The 21,432-nt window shown below is 29.7% G+C and overlaps 2 protein-coding genes across 2 annotated transcripts; both read right to left on the reverse strand.

Moving 5' to 3' along the window:
- Positions 1–913: 913 nt before the first annotated feature.
- On the reverse strand, positions 914–5,424 carry LOC114183235 (Protein kinase superfamily protein). The gene is made up of 6 exons (XM_028070170.2): positions 5,018–5,424; positions 3,724–3,968; positions 3,361–3,496; positions 1,753–2,011; positions 1,498–1,630; positions 914–1,349 (listed from the first exon to the last, which is right to left on the reverse strand). The coding sequence occupies exons 1-6, from the start codon at positions 5,172–5,174 to the stop codon at positions 1,086–1,088; spliced, it is 1,194 nt and encodes a 397-aa protein (XP_027925971.1). The 5' UTR covers positions 5,175–5,424; the 3' UTR covers positions 914–1,085.
- Positions 5,425–16,082: 10,658 nt separating this feature from the next.
- Positions 16,083–20,339, reverse strand: LOC146886489 (uncharacterized). The gene is made up of 2 exons (XM_085673245.1): positions 19,346–20,339; positions 16,083–16,150 (listed from the first exon to the last, which is right to left on the reverse strand). The coding sequence occupies exons 1-2, from the start codon at positions 20,337–20,339 to the stop codon at positions 16,083–16,085; spliced, it is 1,062 nt and encodes a 353-aa protein (XP_085529371.1).
- Positions 20,340–21,432: the final 1,093 nt, after the last annotated feature.

Genomic DNA, 21,432 nt, shown 5'->3' on the forward strand with positions numbered 1-21,432 from the left:
GATAAATATTTCTTTGAAGTGCTATTTTTCTTTTGACAGTAAAAGTGTAAATTTTGAATATAGTTACCAAATGCATAGATAATTAACTTAAAAACTATATACCTTACTTTGTCTTCTTTTTTGATTTATAAATAATCAAATCAGTTTGCACCATTCTTTCAGGCAAACTCATTCAAGTCCAATTTTTCTGAATTTTTTTTACCGTTCTTTGTTGAGTATTATAAACACAGTAATTTTAATATATTTTAAAATTTTAAAATTAATAATCATTAATATAATATATTTTAAAGACACAACATAAGAACAGGGGAGAATAAATAACCGGTAGAGAATCTAAACTGATTCAATAACTACATTTTCCTGACAGATTAAAAATGGTTTCAATTTTCCACACGTCGCCATGACAATGACAAGGGTTTAGGAACACAAACATATGGAGTGGTGATCAAACGTAGGAAAACAAAAGTTTAAACACGGTTTCTCATGAACGTACTATAAACAGAAATAGGGTTGAATATTTGAGAATCTTAGGAACATTTCGTCAATCATACTTGCGTATTTAACCAAACACGCTCTAATTATTTCCCTCAACAGCCTTCAGTTTTTTATCCTTTAGCCATGATCCACTAACAGCATCAACCTTCCATAGAAATCTATGCCTCAGCCAGTAGTAACTATAAGAATGGAAAAAGTCGTAGGAGGGGACAATAAGATGATGAATCCCTGAGGCGTGTTCAATTGCTTTCTCTCTCTTTAATTTTTCTTTGTTTGCCTTCAAGGATACAATAATTGATCATTGAAAACCATAATGATTAGTAAAGCACCAAGCAACCAACCATCAATTATGGGGAGACTTGAAAAGAGATTCTTAGAAAGAACCTTCCACCACAAACTAAGATGAACAAGTCTAATCTTTCATGAATTTGAACATTAGCATTAAACCCACCATTTTTTTTTCCTCACCAAAATGTATCGCATTGTTCAAGATTAGAAAGAAACGGCAACTAGTACCAAGCATACAGATACAAGTTAGGTGAGCCTGTACCTATCCATCATTTAAATGTTGATAATGTATGTAACATGCACTAACTAGATGTTGGGCCGGGGGACAACTTGGGAGAGTGGAAACTGGAGCAGCTTCCCACCTTTGAAGGGGACCTTTGAGTCTTCACCAGTGGAACCAATGACTGCACAACATCTGCCATGAGAGGACGATAATCTGCCTCGGGTTGCACACACATTGCAGCAATTGCAGCCACCTGGACAACCTCTTTCATAGAGTACTGTCCCTCCAATGAAGGATCCATAATCTTTACAACCTTTTCTCTATCGGTCAAAAGAGGCAGAGCCTAAACACATCGCACATACAAGTTTGTTAGAAAAAGGTAGAACTTAAGTCTCGGATATATAGAAAAACTAGAATACCAATTGATTAAATCACCAAGCAGTACAGAATCAACACAGAACTTGATTGTTGGAAAGAATTAACAAACGCACCCAAGAAACAAGAACACCTTCTCCTGGAGGTCTCTTCATATCTACTGGCACTCGGCCAGTGAGCAGCTCCAAAAGTACAACACCATAACTGTACACATCTGATTTTGTGGTTAAATGCCCTGTTAGTGCATATCTGCACAAACAAACATTGAGAAACACATAATTAGTTTTTCATGAGATGAATTATTCAAAGAAAAACTCTTGAAATAAGAATGAAGATTACACAAAATGACCAAAACAAGGTAAGATTTGTACTCGGGGGCAACATATCCTTGGGTGCCCAAAACTCGAGTTGAAACATGTCCACCAGCTCTATCAGGTCCCAACTTTGCCAATCCAAAATCAGAAACTTTGGCATGAAATTTCTTATCCAAGAGGATGTTACTGCTCTTAAAATCTCTGTGAATAACTGGGGGACTGACATGCTCATGAAGATATTCTAACCCCCTAGCAGCTTCAAGTGCTATTCTTAGTCGAGTTTCCCAATCCAACTTTATGGGTGTAATAATAGAATCTACAAGAAATCAATTGATCAAAACCAACTCAAACATACAAAATAACTAACAAAAAAATAGCAAACATGGCTGCGGACACAGCACTTTTGGACATTTTATATTAAATAGCCCACTGATGAAAATTTTAAAAATAAGGGTAGACAAAACATGACTTTTTTATCTTGTAATGTCTTAAATAAGAGACAATGAATCGAGTGTAAAAAAATATGGAATAACAAACAATTATAACATTCTACAACAAAGCATTGCAAAATTTTGTTTTCATGGTATCGGTAGAGATAATAAGCAGAATTTTTGCTCCAGGTTCTGGTGAAGTTCTTATAATAGCTCAAATAGACAAATTAAAAATTCAAATTATTTTGAAAGAAACTTTATGCCATACATGACCCATCAAATATTTCCTTTTACAGTGTTCAATAAACCCAGAGATTTAGAGGGAAGTATTGCAACTTACTGGAGGATGTGCAAATTCAATCAGGAGGTAAAGCTCTCTTCTCTTTCAAGATTGTCAATTATATATAAACTGACCAACTTAAGATCTTTCCTCAAAGAAGATAGCATACAAATTACTTACGCACCTACAAGCTATATATGTAAAATGTAGACATCTGAAAAAGCAGTAATAAATCGAACATATAGTGTAACTTAAGATTGATATAACATGGTTATCACTTCAAGGCCACTATCCATGTTGTGTAATACTAATATGCGATGAAAATAGTTCGATGTGTCACTTTCAACCCATAGTCATCATAAACTTTACAAGGGAAGGAAAACCCTTGCAGAGTGAAGAAGTTCGGAAAAAGAGAATGCACAAGGGAGAATCTAATGAAAAAATGTCTTTGCTTATATGGACATGCCCTTCAATTTTACGCAACAGAACAGAGGAAAGTATTTAAGGAATCAGTTACTCAGAGTACCAAATGTAATAGGAAACTGGGTACATGCTGGCAGGCTGTTCCCAATCAAAAATTTCATCAATTTAAATCAAATATCCAATACTGCAAGATTAACAGATTAATCTATCATCATATATATATATATATATATATATATATATATATATATATATAACAGAGAGTTACTCATTCAAACAAAAAAAAAAAGGTTCTAAGTAAGTTTTTCTTGTTCCAGCCCCTCTAGTGAGCAAACAGATTAAGTATATAGCAAAAGCCGAGATTGTTACATCAAAATTCCATAAACATATGACAGTTCCACCCCATCATGAGGATTAGAGTCTTGACCACTGTCTGTCAAGTACAAAAAGTTAATTGTAATCATCCATTCGCAGCATTTTAAATCAGCAGAGAATAAAAGCTTTCTAGCAAATATATATTTCATAACTTACTGCTAACAGGATAAAGATGTTCCTGCAGTCCACCATTTGCCATAAATTCATACACCAGCAATTTATGATTACTATCAGAGCAGTACCCAAGCAATGCCAGCAGATATGGTGAATGCAACCGGCTTAGCAATTCCACCTACAGTGACATGAAAGCAACCAATTCAATTCAATTATCAAAATGAATTGGCTTCCGAAGACATCTATAGCTATTTAATTCATTGACTCGGCCAAAATGCGTATGAATGATTTAAAAATTTAACTAGTTTGATTACAGGGGAAATCAAACTCATAAGCATGAAGAACTTTCCCATAGTTTCTAGAAAAGAAGCAGCGCTGGTCAAAATGTTCTAAGAAGTAACAGACCTCTACTTTAAATTCTTCTTCCCCTTGCTTTCCTGCCTGATCCATGAATTTAATGGCAACTTTCCTGCCACTATTGAGCACTCCCCGGTAAACAAGTCCAAATCCACCATGACCAACGACATTCGACTTGCTGAAGCCCCCTGTTGCAGAATGCAGCTGCTTGAAAGTGAACACCTGAAGTCCTTTCTCGGCAATGACTTGCAGATTTGCAAAGTCACTATTCTCATTAAGGTTTGCGTCTTCAACTAATATAAAATCAAGCAAAATCTGACCGTAAGTGGGACCTCAATTTACTCAAGTAAAGTAGAAAAAAAGTAAAGATATAAAGTTTTAAAGTGAAAACACAGAAAGAAGTTAATTTCAAATCATTCAGTTTAAAATCTTGAAAAAAAAAAAGGTGGAACATAATAACACTGAATGTACTCCCCTTCCCTTTCCCTTCTAATGAATACTCTCCAACAATATAGATGAGAATTAATTACACCCGGTAGAAAAAATATATATAAATGAATATCAATGAACTGGCAGTATTAATATTGTCTGCATTATACATACTATTTTACAAGTGTCGAGAATGATAGGTCATCTTAATCAAACTAATTAAATGTAAATACAGGAAATACACGGATGAACTTGCTTGAATAGGTAAGTTCCATTTTTTTTCCTTGCATCAGTCAAATTCTCCATTTTAATTTAAACCTGCATGAAACAAAACTAAGCCAAACCCCCCATAAAAAATCACAAATTTTTTGGACAAAAGGATCATAACAACACAATTTTATCAGAATTTCCACCAGGCCCGAATCCTGGAGAGGGAAAACACAAAGAGCAAAATCTCAATCAAACCAAAATACAACAGCACGTGAGATACTATAGCCTACCATGGATGCACTAAATCTAACACATCCCTTCAATCAGACGAAACCACACCGTAATCAAAACTAATCTCCACATGACAATAAATTATTAGACAGTCCGAAACCACCACCTGACAAGTCTTCATGTGTCAAGTCTTTAAATTTTCAAACTCGCATAAAAGAACTAACAACAATAACCCACACGTCACCTAAAGATTATTAATTTTTTTCAAAAACTGAAAAACCCAAATTGTATAATAAATTCTCCTACATGACACCTAAATGAATGTTATTAATTTTTTTTTCATAAACTGAAAAACACAACTGCATGTTAGTACAGAAAGGTCAGCAACAGTTCCATCGAATAATCTCAGGCGTTTGCAGAAGAACACAAAGCGAACATTGAAGTTCAGCACATTTCGGAAAGAGAGCCAAACCTTTTTTGAGGCTTTTGCGGCGGTTGGAGACCTTGTTGAGGATGTAGCAGTAGTAAGCAAAGGCAACGAACAAGGCAAAGACGGCGATGGAAGCGAACACCATAATGGCGATGAGTGCAATCTTGGCCTTCCTTCTGTAGTCATAATCTTCGTCCATTTCGAATTCTCTGAGATGCAAAAACCCTAACCCCAGAAATGGTTAAAGCATAGTGGCAATGCGAGAAGAAGCGAGAATGGTTAAAAAGCTGCGTCGGAGCTTCGAAGTTGGAAGACACACTCTGACTTGCTTCACTCTCCCTCTGCCCTTTTCTCTCTGCCGCCTACAGTGCTGATACTGACATTTCTCTTTTGCATCTTCGTCCCTCAACTTCTTGCAATTTGCGTTACCACCACCAACTAATTTTACGTTATTTTCATTCTTTCCCCCCTGCACAAATAGTTTTTAAATATTGATAAATATGTTTTTTTTCCTCTAACAGATTTTTTTTAACTGAAATTCTTTCATTTTTAAATTCAATATATTTTGTTTTATACTTAAAAAATAGTAAATATAATTTTTTTAATTCAACAACTTCAACTGATTTTATTTAGCACTTATATAATATTTAACACGTAAAAAAATTAAAATAAAATATTCAAGTATGAATATTTTTATGAAATTAAATAAAATTACTCAATTTAATATTCTTTTGAAATATGAGCCAAATATCCAAATATTATGAATAGAATGGAAAAGGTGTAAAAAGGGGAAAGGCGAGGGGCATGAGAATGCAATTAGAAAGAAGATGGAGGCCGGCAGCAGCTTTGGTTGGAGTGGGAACATAGAAGAGTGTTAAGGCCATTTACTAAATTGAAATAGGACAAACATTGCCCATTCATTGCTTTCGCTTTGCATTTGGGTCTCAATCTCACTTCCCTCCAACACAACATCACCCTCATTAATACCACCACACCATCTTTTCAAAACAAAACCTTAGTAAATAAATGACACGTGCATGGGTGCACGTGGGATCCATTTTTTCAATTTAGCAAACTTTCGAACTTATTCTTTTACTTAAATTATACATATTAAAATTCTATTTTTCGCTTCTAAATTTTATTTTAGGATTAAATATAATTTTTATCTTTTAATTTTTAGTAAAAATTTAGAATTAAATTTTTTAATTTTGAATTAATTTAATCGTTTTATTTTAACCAATTTTTATTAAATTTATTTTACATTTCAAACATATCTCTTTATAATATTTTAATTTGTTTACATTATTTTACATATTTTTCCTTCAATGTTAATTAAAAAGAATTTGATTTAAATGACTAAATTTATTCATTTCTAAAAATAAAGACTAAATTAATTAAAAAAAATTTAAAATAACTAATTTTAATTTTTATTAAAAATTAAAATTAAAAAACAAAAAATATATTTAACACTTTATTTTATTTCAACCATTATTCATCTTCGATCTTAGAAAAATGAAATCAACCCAACACAAGAAGACAGCGTTTGGAATCGTCGGCAAATGCTATAGAGAGATACCTTCACAGTCCATAGGCCTGCAGTGTAGCAATTGACTTGCTCTTTGGAACTCTCATAGGAAAAGTTGAATGGTTAAAATAAGTTCAAAATTTTATTTTAATCTGTAAAATACTAATGAAAAATTATCAAATAATAAATAAGGTGTATTAAAATTGGCAGAATTTTTGTGCAAAATATTTTGGCAAGAAAATTGGTATTTTTTTTTTTACAGATTATTGTTCATTCATAAATTTACATGTATTTCCTTTGAGAAAATTTTCCAAAAAGAAATCTAACAGTAAATATACGATTTTTTTTTTTGTAGTATAAAGAAATAAATTAGTGAATGATAATAAAGGATAATTTATGACAATTGTTTGAACTCTCCGTAAGTAGAAATAGAACATCATCCATGTATGAAACAATTAGTGAACAAAACTTCTAAACTTTGTTTTTTATGTTAAAAAAGAAAGAAAAAGCAGTCTGATATATTACGAAAATAAAATTTCTTGAGAAATATGATAAATTTGTCTTCCACTTATGTGGAGAAGTGGTATATGGTGGATATATCTTTAATTCTTTAGTTTCACTTTTGTTTTATGATGAAGCAATTATATTTTATGTTAAAAAAAATTATTTAGTGTAATTAAGCTCTCGTTTAGCTAATTTGTACATATATGTTTGATTGTTGTTGCGTGATTGTGTGATAATATGTTACTTTTTAACTCAGTACTTGAAACAATATTGTCGCAACTGACGGATAGATAGAAAAAGGAAAAAAATTTAAAAAAAAAAGAGTAATTGCTTTTGCCACCAATATTTTTTAGGAAACAATATTGAAAAAACTATTTAAAGAAGTATGTAAGACTATATTTTTGAGTTCAAGAATTTATTATATGGAGAAGGTATTAATACCTACACTGTCCACGTAGAGATAAGATTATATGGAGAAGGTGTTAATACCTACACTGTTCACTTATATATGACGAATACGAATGAGAATAAGGTGGGATGGATTTTATTGTCTAGTACTCATTCTCAAAGAAAACATTCATCATCGTTCTTATACTCATATTCAATTGATATATTTTTTTTCATTATTATTGGATAACGAGTATACTTCATGTTCGTATTTATTTTCTTGTTATTCGAATATCATGATCTTATTAAATATTCAATACCAAATGACATACTTTTGTTTTTCTAATATAAATATTTAGAAAAAAATAATAATTATATACATTTCAAATTAGAGTATCAGCTAAATTTTTATAGGAACCAAGGTATTTAGTAAGTTTGCAAACTTTAATGAAACATAGTTAATAAAATCAAAATATTTTTTAAAAAAATACAAAAAAACAAGTATCCAAGTTTAAATACATTTTAATATCTTTACTTTCTTTCACTAAATTCTAATGAAATTTATTCTTTATACACTAAAAAAAATTGTATGACACCACTTAAAAAAATCGCACAAAGAAGAAAAATTAAACTAATAATAATTAAAATTTAGCTCAAATATATTTCTTTTTGAATTTCAATCTATATTGGATTGTGATAAACAAGATTTATGACAATTGCAATAAGTTATCATAGTAAATAAAATGTCTTTATAGAGTTACGGTGATATAAAATTACGTTTATGATGATAATCCTTATGATAATGAGTTAGAAAATAAAAATAATTATATATAAAAAATCATCAAAACAATATTTTACATGATAAAAATAAATAACAAATAGAAATATTAAAAAGAAGTAAAAATTATCAAATGTGTCTTAGAAACAATTTGATACATCATTCAACGAAATTGTATGAAAAATAAATGTATAATTAAAGATTTGATAAGATGAAAAATACCTTAAAGATCTAAGAAAAAAATTTCAGATATCAAACTAAAATTATGGATCAAAGATAATAAAAATGATAAGTTTTATGTGATTGAATACTTGAAATTGAGAGACAAATATTTTATATAAAAAAATAATAAATAAAAATATTAAAAAGGAAAAGAAATATTCAATTATGAGACATAAAAACTATTTGATTCATTGTAATTGGTAATATACCATTTGAACATTATCGCACAAAGATATGATAAGAGGAAAAGTACCTTAGATATGTGAGTGAATTCATAAATATATAACAAGTCAAACAATTAGAAGAGGGAGAAAAAATATGTAGCGAAAAAAAAATGGTTATAAAACTAAAGACTAAAATAATGCTTTAAACAGTAAAGGATGAGTATTAACGTGAGTATGAGAAGAGGATTGGGTGGGGGTATGTACAAACTTATCTTCGTCCTCATACCCAATTGAACAAATCAGACATTACTTAGACCCATAACTAGTTAATGTGGAGATTTCCCTTCAAAACATGGATGAGTTTGTTTAATACACACAAAAATGCGTTAATTTGTGATCCCTAACTGTAAATTTGGTTCGATAATAAACTGATAGTAATGGCACGATAGGTCCAAGAAATAATATCTCTCGCTTTGATAGGTTTTGAATAACTCTGATATTATCTTAAAAAATAGATTTTAAGTCTAATTCAATCTTACAAAACTAGTTTGTAAGGTAAGGTTTCCACTCATTTATATATTATAAATTTATCTTATCTCTAGTCGACGTGTGATTTTCAATATGCAATTAAAACATGGACAACATCTACCAGTGTATTTAAAATAAGTATAAAAGTTAAAATGAAAATTATTACAATATGTGTTGGATCTTAAAATGTGAATGAAAACTTATGAGAAGATATCATTTATGATTTTCAATAAAACAATGTATTATTTGTATAAATATCAAATGGAAAACAAAATGAAAATTTTTCAAACAATCATAAGATGTGTGTATTTGCAAAGGGCGCATTATTTGGATAATATTTGATATATTATATAATACAAAATTATCATACAAACCCTGAACAATACATTATCTATCAAATTGCCATAATCTATAAAGGATTTCCTCTTTTTTCCCACATTTCATAATTTCAATTTTACCCTTTATAATATAATTATTTGTCATCAACAGTTATTTTCTCATATTTTATCCATTCATTTCACTTTATTTTTAATAAACATAAATTTATTTTGTATATTAACTTAACATTACAATATTACCACCTACTAATATAATATCATGTATATTTACAAAATACATATACACAGACGCGCGATAGTGTTTGTGTTTACGCTAGTATATTGTAAAGATATCATATTCATATATATTCTGGTTTTAATTCTATTATAGAGATATTATATATTTTATTATTTTTTATTATCATCAAATATTCAGTTTTATGATACATATTAGGTTTTATTTTTTCCCTTATATCATGGGATAGTGTACCCTATACGGTAAACATTTGCTTAAGTCTGCACTCATTTAAGTCCACATCCCACCTAAATTTGCATTTGGAAAGGGAAGATTCTCATATCAATAATTGTGTGATCTTATTTTTAGAAAAAAATCACATAAAGTCATTTGACAACTATTTTTAATTCGTTTACATGTGATTGTTGATTGACCATTGTGTAAGATGCGACGAAGGGTGAAGAACACACCCTTAGCTTGATTTAACTGATCCAATGATAAATAAGGAGAATCTTTCAACTCACTCGTATGAATAAAATAAACTAACAAGTTCCTCTTGTAACATATCTCTTATATCTCATATATCTTATATTTTTTCAATTCCTAAAAATTTTCGACACTCATAATATTTGATATTGTAATTATATGACCATAATATTTCATATTGTAATATGACTCTTAAAACTTCATAAGTTCACATCCCAATAAAGTCCACCTTAAACTCCCAAAATCAAAATGCGGACTTTAGCGAATGTATACTGTATATTGAACAAGTTTCTAATAGATGCAAACTTTCATTCTCATACTTTCAATAAAGTATTTCTCTCCTAACTTTCTCTCACTTATGTTTTATCAAACACTAACATGGTATCAGATGAAAAACACCTTCTGACATTACCTTATCTTCTCTTCGTCATTTCACTCATGGCAAGTTTTGCTTCTCCTCACCCTTTATTTATTCATTTTGGAGAAAATGATGCATTTGATTTTGTATATCTCTTTCTTGTTGATAACAATTATCAACCATGGACAGTGGTAGATCTTGGTCAAAAATTTTGAAGGGGCCAAACTAATATACTCAAATTTTATATATTTAATTATTATTATTATTAATATAACAAAAATATATATAATTTAGTATTGAAATTCTTGTATGGTTTTCCTTACAAAAATTATAGTTTTGAAATTGTATTTGATATGAAACTCATTTTAAAATAGTTTTTCTAATTTCATCTCTTTCCTTGATATTTCCATATATGAGCATGTTTTCTTATAATAAATTTTAAATAATTAAATATGAAACATTTCACCTATAATTCAAAAGAATTAATATGAAACTTCCCACTTATAATTCTTTAAATTTTAAGAAATGGTTCTCTAATTCAACAGTTGAATTCCTAGTATCATGCTTGAAAATAGGTGAAAAAGTAAATTTGTATTGTTTTTATCTTCAAGGGTATCTTTCCTTTTATCACTTTACAAAAACTGAATCTATTATTTTATTTTTCATCAATATACATATTTAAACAAAAATTAAGAGTAAAAAATAATTGATCAAAATCTAATAAAAAATTGAGATACGTAATTACTAAAAAAAATATGATAATTAAGTCACATCTAAGAATGATTATGAAAAAACATATAGTACATAACTTTTCTTTTTATATTGATAAAAAAATCAATATACAAAAAAATCATAAGATGAAAAAAAAACTAAATATCAAACTAATATTTTCCTATCAATAGAAGGGAAAGAGTTACTTGTTTTATAAGAGAACAAATGAGAACTAAGAGCGAGAATGAATTTATATCTAAATTTCTATTTATTTTTTAAAACAAAAAACAAAAGAAGAGATGCAAAAATAATAAATGAATATAATATGTGAGAAACTTAAAATGGGAAAGAACAACAAAAATATATCAATAAATTTTATTATTCTTTATTTTGTTTAATTTATTATTTATTAATATTAAATATTATATTTTATAAAAAGAAAATAGATATCAATTTTTAAAAATTTTAAACAAATATTTTAAAATTATTTTTTAAAAGAAAATTAAAAAATCTTAGGGGGGGGGGGGGGGGCATGGCCCCCTACAGACCTTCTAAGTTTCGCCATTGACCATGAAAATCTGATTGTACAATTTTTCGGCATTGGAAATTTGATTGTACGATTTTCTAATCAATACCTTCTAGATAGGGGAGTTTTAAAAAAATCAAGTTTCTTCAATTTCTCAAGGTTCTCTAATTTCTCAAAGTTCTCCAATTTATCAAGGTTCTCTAATTTCTCAAGGTCCTCCATTCTTTCAAGGTTCTATATTTCTCAAGGTTCTCCATTTTTCAAGGTTCTACATTTCTCAAGATTTTTTCAAGGTTCTCTATTTCTCAAGGTTCTCCACCAGACTACTTTGGAGAAGTGTTACTTCCAAGATGGACATTTATAATCTTCATGTCTACCTTGACAGGAGTGATAAAAATATCATGTATCTTCTGGTTTTAATTCTATTGATAGAGATATTATATATTTTATTCTCTTTTATTATCATCCAATATTCTATTTTATGATGATACATAGTAGGTTTTATTTTTTTTCCTTATATCATGAGATATTGTACTTTATATACTGGACAAGTTTCTAATGGATGCAAACTTTCATTCTCATATTTTCAATAAAGTATTTTTCTTCTAAATTTCTCTCACTTGTATTTTATCAAATACTACTATTATAAGGTAGTTTAAAATTGAAAATCATAATCTAAACGCATCAAGCAATATATCGTCTCAAGATGAAAAGAATGCAAATATATTAAAATAATACATTGTTTGTCAACGAATAAAGTGAAACTAATACCATATTTTAGTATCCGATGTTAGATTATCTAAATTTGATGAATATTAAGTACTTTGATATTTTTACTACAAAAATATTTGTTTTTAACTTTGATTATAATTAAAGTTTCTGAATTTTAACCCCACTAAATGACTAGTATACTTTATATGATAAGGACCCAAACCCAAAACACAAATTGGTGTGGTGGAACTGCATCTCCCACATAGTTGGGTGATTGTGCATCTGTAAAAAGTGGTTTGAAATATGGGTGCTAATAGGAATTTGAGGAGTAACAGTATTCCATGTATGCTTGAATTGACAAATTTTGATTAATCAAAACAAATTTATTCAATAAGTTTACACCTCTAAAATGAGCACAAGTTTTATGATAAAACCAATTTTGGTTGGTTATATGCCACTTTGACTTATTTGATTACTTGTTTGGTGTTGCTAATTTTTGAAACGGTGGATATATGGAGGCCTAGTTTGTGCCCATATTTGTTTAGGGCATAAAATGCTTATTTTAATAACCATTATTTGGTTAACTTCTTTCATGAACCATTTTTAGATATTCAAAATATCTTATCAATTTCAATTTCTTTTAAGAGTGTGCAACCTAACAATATGTTGTTTCGTAAAATATTTAATTTTTTTATAAAAAGAGTTACCTTCTAAACTATTCTCTTCCAAATATATTATTGGGGGATAAAATATTTTAGTCCATAAATTTGGGTACAACATTAAAATAGTGTTTGTTTCAAATTTTAATATATTTTGGTCTAAAACTTTAAAAATAATAGATATAATCTTTTAATCCAACTGCGATAAATTAATTTCTTTGTTTTATATGTCAAATGTATTTTAGGATGACATTTTAGTTGTTTACATTGTTTTTATATTTTTCAGCTCAAATGTTAACCAAGAACACCATTTAACAAGTAAAACAAAATTAATGTAATTATATTACAATGACTATATCCATTCATTTTGAAAGTTTAACCACTAAAATGTATCAAAGTTCAATCTAAATTTAGAGACTAAAAATATACTTAACCATGTTATTAATTATTAGATTAAATATGTTTTTTGTCCTTCAACTTGTAGTGAAAATTGGAATTAATCTCGCTTGAAATCTTGAACTAATTTAGTCTCTCAACTCTATAAATGCGTGAATTTAGTCATTTTAACCAAATTTTATTAAGTTTATTTGACGTGTAAAGATCATTTCATTATAGTATTTTAACTTATTTACATTGTTTGACATATGTTCACTTCAATGTTAGTTGAAAAACATGTTTGAAACGTCAAATAAACTTAAACAAAATTTATCTAAATGACTAAATTCATGCATTTACATAATTGAGGGACTAAATTAGTTTAAGGTTTCTAAGAGAGACTAATTTCAATTTTGACTAAAAATTAGATGACCAAAAACATATTTTGTGACGAAAAAAAAAATCTATTTACTTATTTATTACAGTATACTTATAAATATTTAGAGGCAAAAATTTATACACTAATATATAATTATATTTAAAATATTCACATTTATATATATATTTACAATACTATATACTTCCTATATCCACATTGTTTAGTACATTTTATATTTCCTATACTGGAAGAGGAAGAAGGGTTATTTATTTACAGTTTTCCCCTCATATGCGGTTTATCAAACATGTGGAGGGAAAATGTTATGGATAGGATTCACTTGGACTGTTGGGGGTAAATAAAAGGTAACTCCGATTTGTCCTTCGATGACAATCGGTGCATTCGGAGCAGAGAGAAAAGTAATGGTAGAGTTTCCCGTTCCCTGAAATGTTACAGAATTATTCACTACATTGGTTTGCCATGCATTTCCCGGAAAAACAGCCACAATGTCGGCGAAGAAGGGATCAGGCGTGTTCGGAGCAGCCATCTATGATAATGTTGTAAAATTTTGTTTTTCGCACACAATCAAAAGAAATAGGGAAGTGAGACAAATATCACAAAAACATAACGTATCATAATAAAATAAAATGAAATAAAAATTCTCCCAAATCCATGAAACTGAATTTTTATTATACTTTTATAAAGATATTGATTAATTTTGTAGTGACTAGTCAGGATAAATGAGCTTATGGCCAACAAAGTAACTCAAGAACATATCATCTTGAGTAATACTAACTCGTTTAAATCCCCAAGGTCATACCTCCAACTACAATAATCAAATCTTTATTTATCATAAATTTTATTTCAATATTAAATCATATAATTATATAAATAAATAGATAGGATAAATGAATAATTAAAATAGATATAAATGAATAAAAAGGGTCAATACGTAACTAGAGATAAATATAAATAAATAAATGAAAGTAAATATAAATTGAATAAATAGGACCAGTGCATAACTGGAGATGAATATAAATAAATAAATATTGGGAACTAAATATAATTTAGAATGAGGTTAGGGACACCTCACTTAGGGTAAATATCGAGATAAAATAATTACGAATAGATAAAAAAATAATCAAAGTAAAAAGATAAAGTGATGGATGTCTCCTTCCCTTACCTTATTTATCGTGAAAATTATACCAAGGTTGTACTAAGACTTTGATGATAAATTAATTTTTCTCTTTTTTTTTTCTTTCTCCTCTTTCTTCCTTCTCACCCGCAGAGTTTCTTCTTTTGTTCCTCTTTTTTTTCTTCTTTGGTTCTCAATATCTCTTCTTTCTTCCTATTCATTCTATTTATACTCCTATTTGTAATGATTACATTAGTTCAACATTAACCTCATTTTCTTTGGTTTTGCTTTTTACGTTCCAATTCAACTACTCGTTCGCAGATCTTTTTTTTTTCACAGTAACCTGATAAAGTGGCATTTATTGTCATGTTATCCTTTCATATTTTATTATTATTATTATTATTATTATTATTATTATTATTATTATTTTCAATAGCTTTTACGTTATCTACTTATCACTCTTTTATTCTCTATACATATATATAATCTTTTTTTTTTCTTTAACAGAATTATCTTATACGGTAATCATTTATTATTAATTCCAATTATAAAGTCTGATAGTTTAATTTAAATATATATATATATATATATATATATATATATATATATATATTTGGATGTTACACTTACAAATTTTGTTTAAATGAATTTAATAGTGGTATGAATAGGTAATCTTATTTACAGTTGTGCATGTACAAAGAAAATAATTATTTTTAACAACTCCAATGAAGTTCTTGATTTTCATGTGAAAGTCAAATATCTAATAGAATATTTATCAAATAAAAATTTCACTATAGTGGTAAAGTTGCCGTGTTTATAAGTATCAAAATGTTGATAAAGTAATTTCAGCTTTCATGTCCTTAACTTATCAAAATGTTTATATTATTATTATTATTATTATTATTATTATTATTATTATTTTGGATATTACAATTCTCCCCTACTTATAGAAATTTCGTCCTCGAAATTTTATTTTATTTTATATATATATATATGTATATATATATATATATATATATATATATATATATATATTTTTTTGACTAAAATAAATGAGGATAAATTCCTCTTATTTTTTCTTCTAATTCCCATGTAATATCTCCATTAGCTTCATTCCACATGACCTTCACTAGAGGGATTCGTCTGCCTCTCAATTCTTTGATCTTCTTGTCCATAATCTGTACAGGCATTGCGTCAAATGTAAGGTTATTCTTTAATTGTACTGTATCAGGTCTTATCACATGAGTTGGATCATAAATATATTTTCTTAATTGAGACACATGAAAGACATTATGGAGATTGGAAAGGAACGGAGGTAAGCAAATTTGATATGCAACAAGACCTATTTTTCTAAGAATTTGGTAAGGGCCAATAAACCGGGGAGTGAGTTTCTTTGATTTCATCACTCTACCAATTCCAGTGGTTGGTGTTACTTTCAAGAATACATGATCACCTTCTTGAAATTCAAGAGGTTGTCTTTTCTTGTCAGCATAACTTTTTTGTCTACTCTGAGTTGTTCTCAATTTTTCCCTAATCATTTTGATTTTCTCGGTTGTATGTTGAATCATGTCAGGACCTAACACTGAATTTTCACCGGTCTCAAACCAACACAAAGGTGTTCTACATTTCCTTCCATATAATGCCTCATAGGGTGCCATACCTATGCTAGAATGGAAACTGTTGTTATAGGTGAACTCAATCAAAGGCAGGTATCGATCCCAACTATCAGAATTTTCTAACACACAAGCTCTCAGCAAATCTTCCAAAGATTGAATGGTTCGTTCGGATTGTCCATCAGTTTGGGGATGATAAGTTGAGCTAAGGTGAAGCTTGGTACCTAAGGCTTGATGTAAACTTCCCCAAAATTTTGAAGTGAATCTAGGGTCCCTATCAGATATAATACTTATTGGAACTCCATGTAACCTGACAATTTCTCTTATGTATAAATCAGTCAATTTTTCCAATGAATACCTAATGTTAATGGGTAAGAAATGAGCAGACTTTGTTAACCTATCCACGATAACCCATATGGAATCAAATTTTTGAATGGTTCGTGGGAGGCCAACTACAAAATCCATTGCTATACTATCCCATTTCCATTCAGGTATATCTAAGGATTGTAGCATTCCCGCTGGCTTTTGGTGTTCTATTTTAGCTTTTTGACAAACTAGACATTTTGCTACATATTGCGCCACTTCCTTTTTCATTTTGGGCCACCAAAACATTTTCTTGAGATCTTGATACATTTTTGTTGTGCCCGGATGTATGCTTAATTTGCTTTTATGTGCTTCTTCTAGAATCATTTCCTTAATTTCCTCATTATTGGGTACACACATCCTGTCCTTAAATCTCAAAGTTCTGGTTTTATCTATGCCAAAATTCTCCCCACCCCTTTGTCCTATCAATTTCTTTTTCTTATTAATTAACTCATCACTTCCTTGTGCCTCATGGATTTGCTTTTGTAAATTGTTAATGACCTGAACGGAGTTTAATTGCATTTTATCATGGCTTAGGGTGACCGACAAATTCATGTCTCTAAATTTTTCTAACAAATTCATTTCATGAATCATTAGTGAAGAGACATGTAAAGATTTTCTACTTAACGCATCTGCCACTACATTTGCCTTACCTGGGTGGTACTGTAATTCAAAATCATAATCTTTCAAAAATTCCATCCATCTTCTTTGTCTCATATTTAATTCTTTTTGGTCAAACAAGTATTTGAGACTCTTATGATCACTAAAAACTTCAAACTTTCCACCATAAACATAATGTCTCCATATCTTAAGTGCAAAAACAATGGCAGCTAGTTCTAGATCATGGGTTGGGTAATTTTTCTCATGTGTTCTCAGTTGCCTGGAACTATATGCCACTACCCTTCTATCTTGCATAAGAACACAACCTAATCCCATTTTGGAAGCATCACAAAATATAACAAAGTGTCCAGTAGGATGGTAATGCTAAAACAGGAGAAGTGGTTAATCTTTTCTTGAGTTCTTGAAAACTATTTTCACATTTTTCTGTCCACACAAAAGCTTGGCCCTTTTTGGTGAGTTGGGTTAAAGGCAAAGCTATTTTAGAAAATCCCTCAATGAATCTCCTATAATATCCTGCCAAACCGAGAAAACTGCGAATCTCAGTCACTGTTTTTTGTGGTTCCCATTGTAAAACTGCTTCTACTTTGGTCGGATCCACTGACACTCCGTTATTGGAAATCACATGTCCTAAGAATTTAACTTCCTCTAACCAGAATTCACACTTAGACAATTTAGCATATAATTTCTTTTCTTTCAAGATTTGCAAGACAATTCGAAGGTGTTCCTCATGTTCCTCAAGAGTCTTAGAGTAAATAAGAATGTCATCTATAAAAACAACCACAAATTGATCCAAAAATGGATGAAAGATCCTATTCATGTAATCCATGAATATTGCAGGAGCATTGGTCACACCAAAAGGCATCACTTGATATTCATAATGACCATACCTAGTTCTGAAAGCAATTTTTTGTATGTCTTCTGCTTTTACTCTAATCTGATGATATCCGGACCTTAAATCTATCTTAGAAAATACAGAGGCTCCTCTCAATTGGTCCATCAAGTCATCTATTCTAGGAAGAGGGTATTTATTCTTTATGGTGAATTTATTTAATTGACGGTAATCTACGCACAACCTAAAACTTCCATCTTTCTTTTTAACTAACAAAACAGGGGCTCCCCAAGGTGACACACTAGGACGAATGAACTGTTTTTCAAGTAACTCTTCTAATTGTTTCTTCAATTCTGCTAATTCAGAGGGTGACATCCTGTATGGTGCCATAGAGATTGGTCCAACTCCAGGCATCAGATCTATGGAAAATTCAATTTCTCTGTTAGGTGGTAAACCAGGAATATCATTGGGAAAGACTTCAGGAAAATTTTGAACAACTGCTATATTTTTCAACTCAACTTCCTCTTTTATTTCCATAGAAGATAATAACAAGTACCCTTGAATTTCATTCCTTAAAGGCTCACTTTTTGAATTGGTAGGTGATTTTAGAAGATTCTCAGAGTTTGGAAATATCACTGATTTCTTAGCACAATCCAAAAGGACTTGATTGGAAGATAACCAGTCCATACCTAAGATTACATCTAATTGAGATAAAGGTAGACATATTAAATTTACAAGGAATTTTGTATTCTCAATGAATAGTGGGCAGTCTAAACAAACTCTATTGGTTATTACTGAGTCATTTGTAGGAGTTGAAACAACCAAACTAGTTTTTAGAAAAGAGGTCGACATATTAAGATGTTGAACATAATGATTAGAAATGAATGAGTGAGTTGCACCTGAGTCATACAATACATTTAAAGTTTTTCCTTTAATAAAACACATACCTTGAATTAGATCATGGTTTTTAGCAGCTTCAGCTCCAGTCATGGTGTACACTCTTCCTGTTATGGTAGGTCTTGTCTTGGTTGCAGTTGGATTGAAATGTGGTTTCTGTTGTCCACACTCAGAGAATATGTGACCAGGTTTCCCACACTTGAAACAGACTAGTCCTTTAAGGTGACAATCTTTAGCATGATGACCTTGTCCGCATTTAAAGCATCTGATATGATTATATACAGGTCTACTAGAATTTCCTGATGAAGATTGGTTGGATTGGGTCCTCCATTGTGGGCGATTGTAAGGTTTTCCCTCATTGCATTTATTTTTATTTGTCTGGGGTCCAAAATACTTTGGTTTGATATTTTGGTTGTTCTCAAAATCTTCCAAAAATCTACACTTGTGAATAAGCATAGGAAAATCAGCAATTTCTAGTATCCCTACTGCTTTTCTCAACTCATCTCTAAGTCCATTTTCAAATTTTATACATTTCATCCTTTCCTCTGGGTGATAAAAGAAAGTAGAGTATTTTCCTAATTCTTCAAACTTGGAAGCATATTCCCCTACAGTCATACTTCCTTGCTTTAACTGCATGAACTCTATTTCTTTTGCTCTCCTCACATCATTAGGAAAATATTTTTCTAAAAACCTTGTTCTAAATACATCCCAGGTAATAATTATTCTTCCTCCTTCAAGTAATCTCCTGGTACCATCCCACCAATATTCGGCTTCTCCTATTAACATAAATACAGCATAATTCACCTTTTGGTTGTCAGCACAGTTCATAACTCGAAATATTTTCTCCATTTCTTTAATCCATAATTCAGCCTTTTCTGGATCATATCCTCCAGAGAATTGTGGGGGTTTGTTTCTCCTAAATTCAGCTAATCCTTGTGATTCAGGGTTTCCTTCAGGTCTTTGATTCCTCATTAGAGCAGCAGTCATGTCTCGGATAGCTTGCATTGCTTTAGTTAATTCATTGTTTCTTCTAATGTTTGCCATCTGGAATTATATGAGTTAGAGAAAAAATAATGAGCACATTTCACAGATCTCGCATGAAACGTCGCTCTGATACCATCTAATGTGACGAAAAAAAAATCTATTTACTTATTTATTACAGTATACTTATAAGTATTTAGAGGCAAAAATTTATACACTAATATATAATTATATTTAAAATATTCACATTTATATATATATATATATATATATATATATATATATATATATATATATATATATTTACAATACTATATACTTCCTATATCCACATTGTTTAGTACATTTTATATTTCCTATACTGGAAGAGGAAGAAGGGTTATTTATTTACAGTTTTCCCCTCATATGCGGTTTATCAAACAGGTGGAGGGAAAATGTTATGGATAGGATTCACTTGGACTGTTGGGGGTAAATAAAAGGTAACTCCGATTTGTCCTTCGATGACAATCGGTGCATTCGGAGCAGAGAGAAAAGTAATGGTAGAGTTTCCCGTTCCCTGAAATGTTACAGAATTATTCACTACATTGGTTTGCCATGCATTTCCCGGAAAAATAGCCACAATGTCGGCGAAGAAGGGATCAGGCGTGTTCGGAGCAGCCATCTATGATAATGTTGTAAAATTTTGTTTTTCGCACACAATCAAAAGAAATAGGGAAGTGAGACAAATATCACAAAAAAATAACGTATCATAATAAAATAAAATGAAATAAAAATTCTCCCAAATCCATGAAACTGAATTTTTATTATACTTTTATAAAGATATTGATTAATTTTGTAGTGACTAGTCAGGATAAATGAGCTTATGGCCAACAAAGTAACTCAAGAACATATCATCTTGAGTAATACTAACTCGTTTAAATCCCCAAGGTCATATCTCCAACTACAATAATCAAATCTTTATTTATCATAAATTTTATTTCAATATTAAATCATATAATTATATAAATAAATAGATAGGATAAATGAATAATTAAAATAGATATAAATGAATAAAAAGGGTCAATACGTAACTAGAGATAAATATAAATAAATAAATGAAAGTAAATATAAATTGAATAAATAGGACCAGTGCATAACTGGAGATGAATATAAATAA

Source organism: Vigna unguiculata, chromosome 5 (genome assembly GCF_037176805.1).
Source record: "Vigna unguiculata cultivar grain cowpea cultivar isolate G323 ecotype 2 chromosome 5, ASM3717680v1, whole genome shotgun sequence".
NCBI classification, from domain to species: domain Eukaryota; kingdom Viridiplantae; phylum Streptophyta; class Magnoliopsida; order Fabales; family Fabaceae; genus Vigna; species Vigna unguiculata.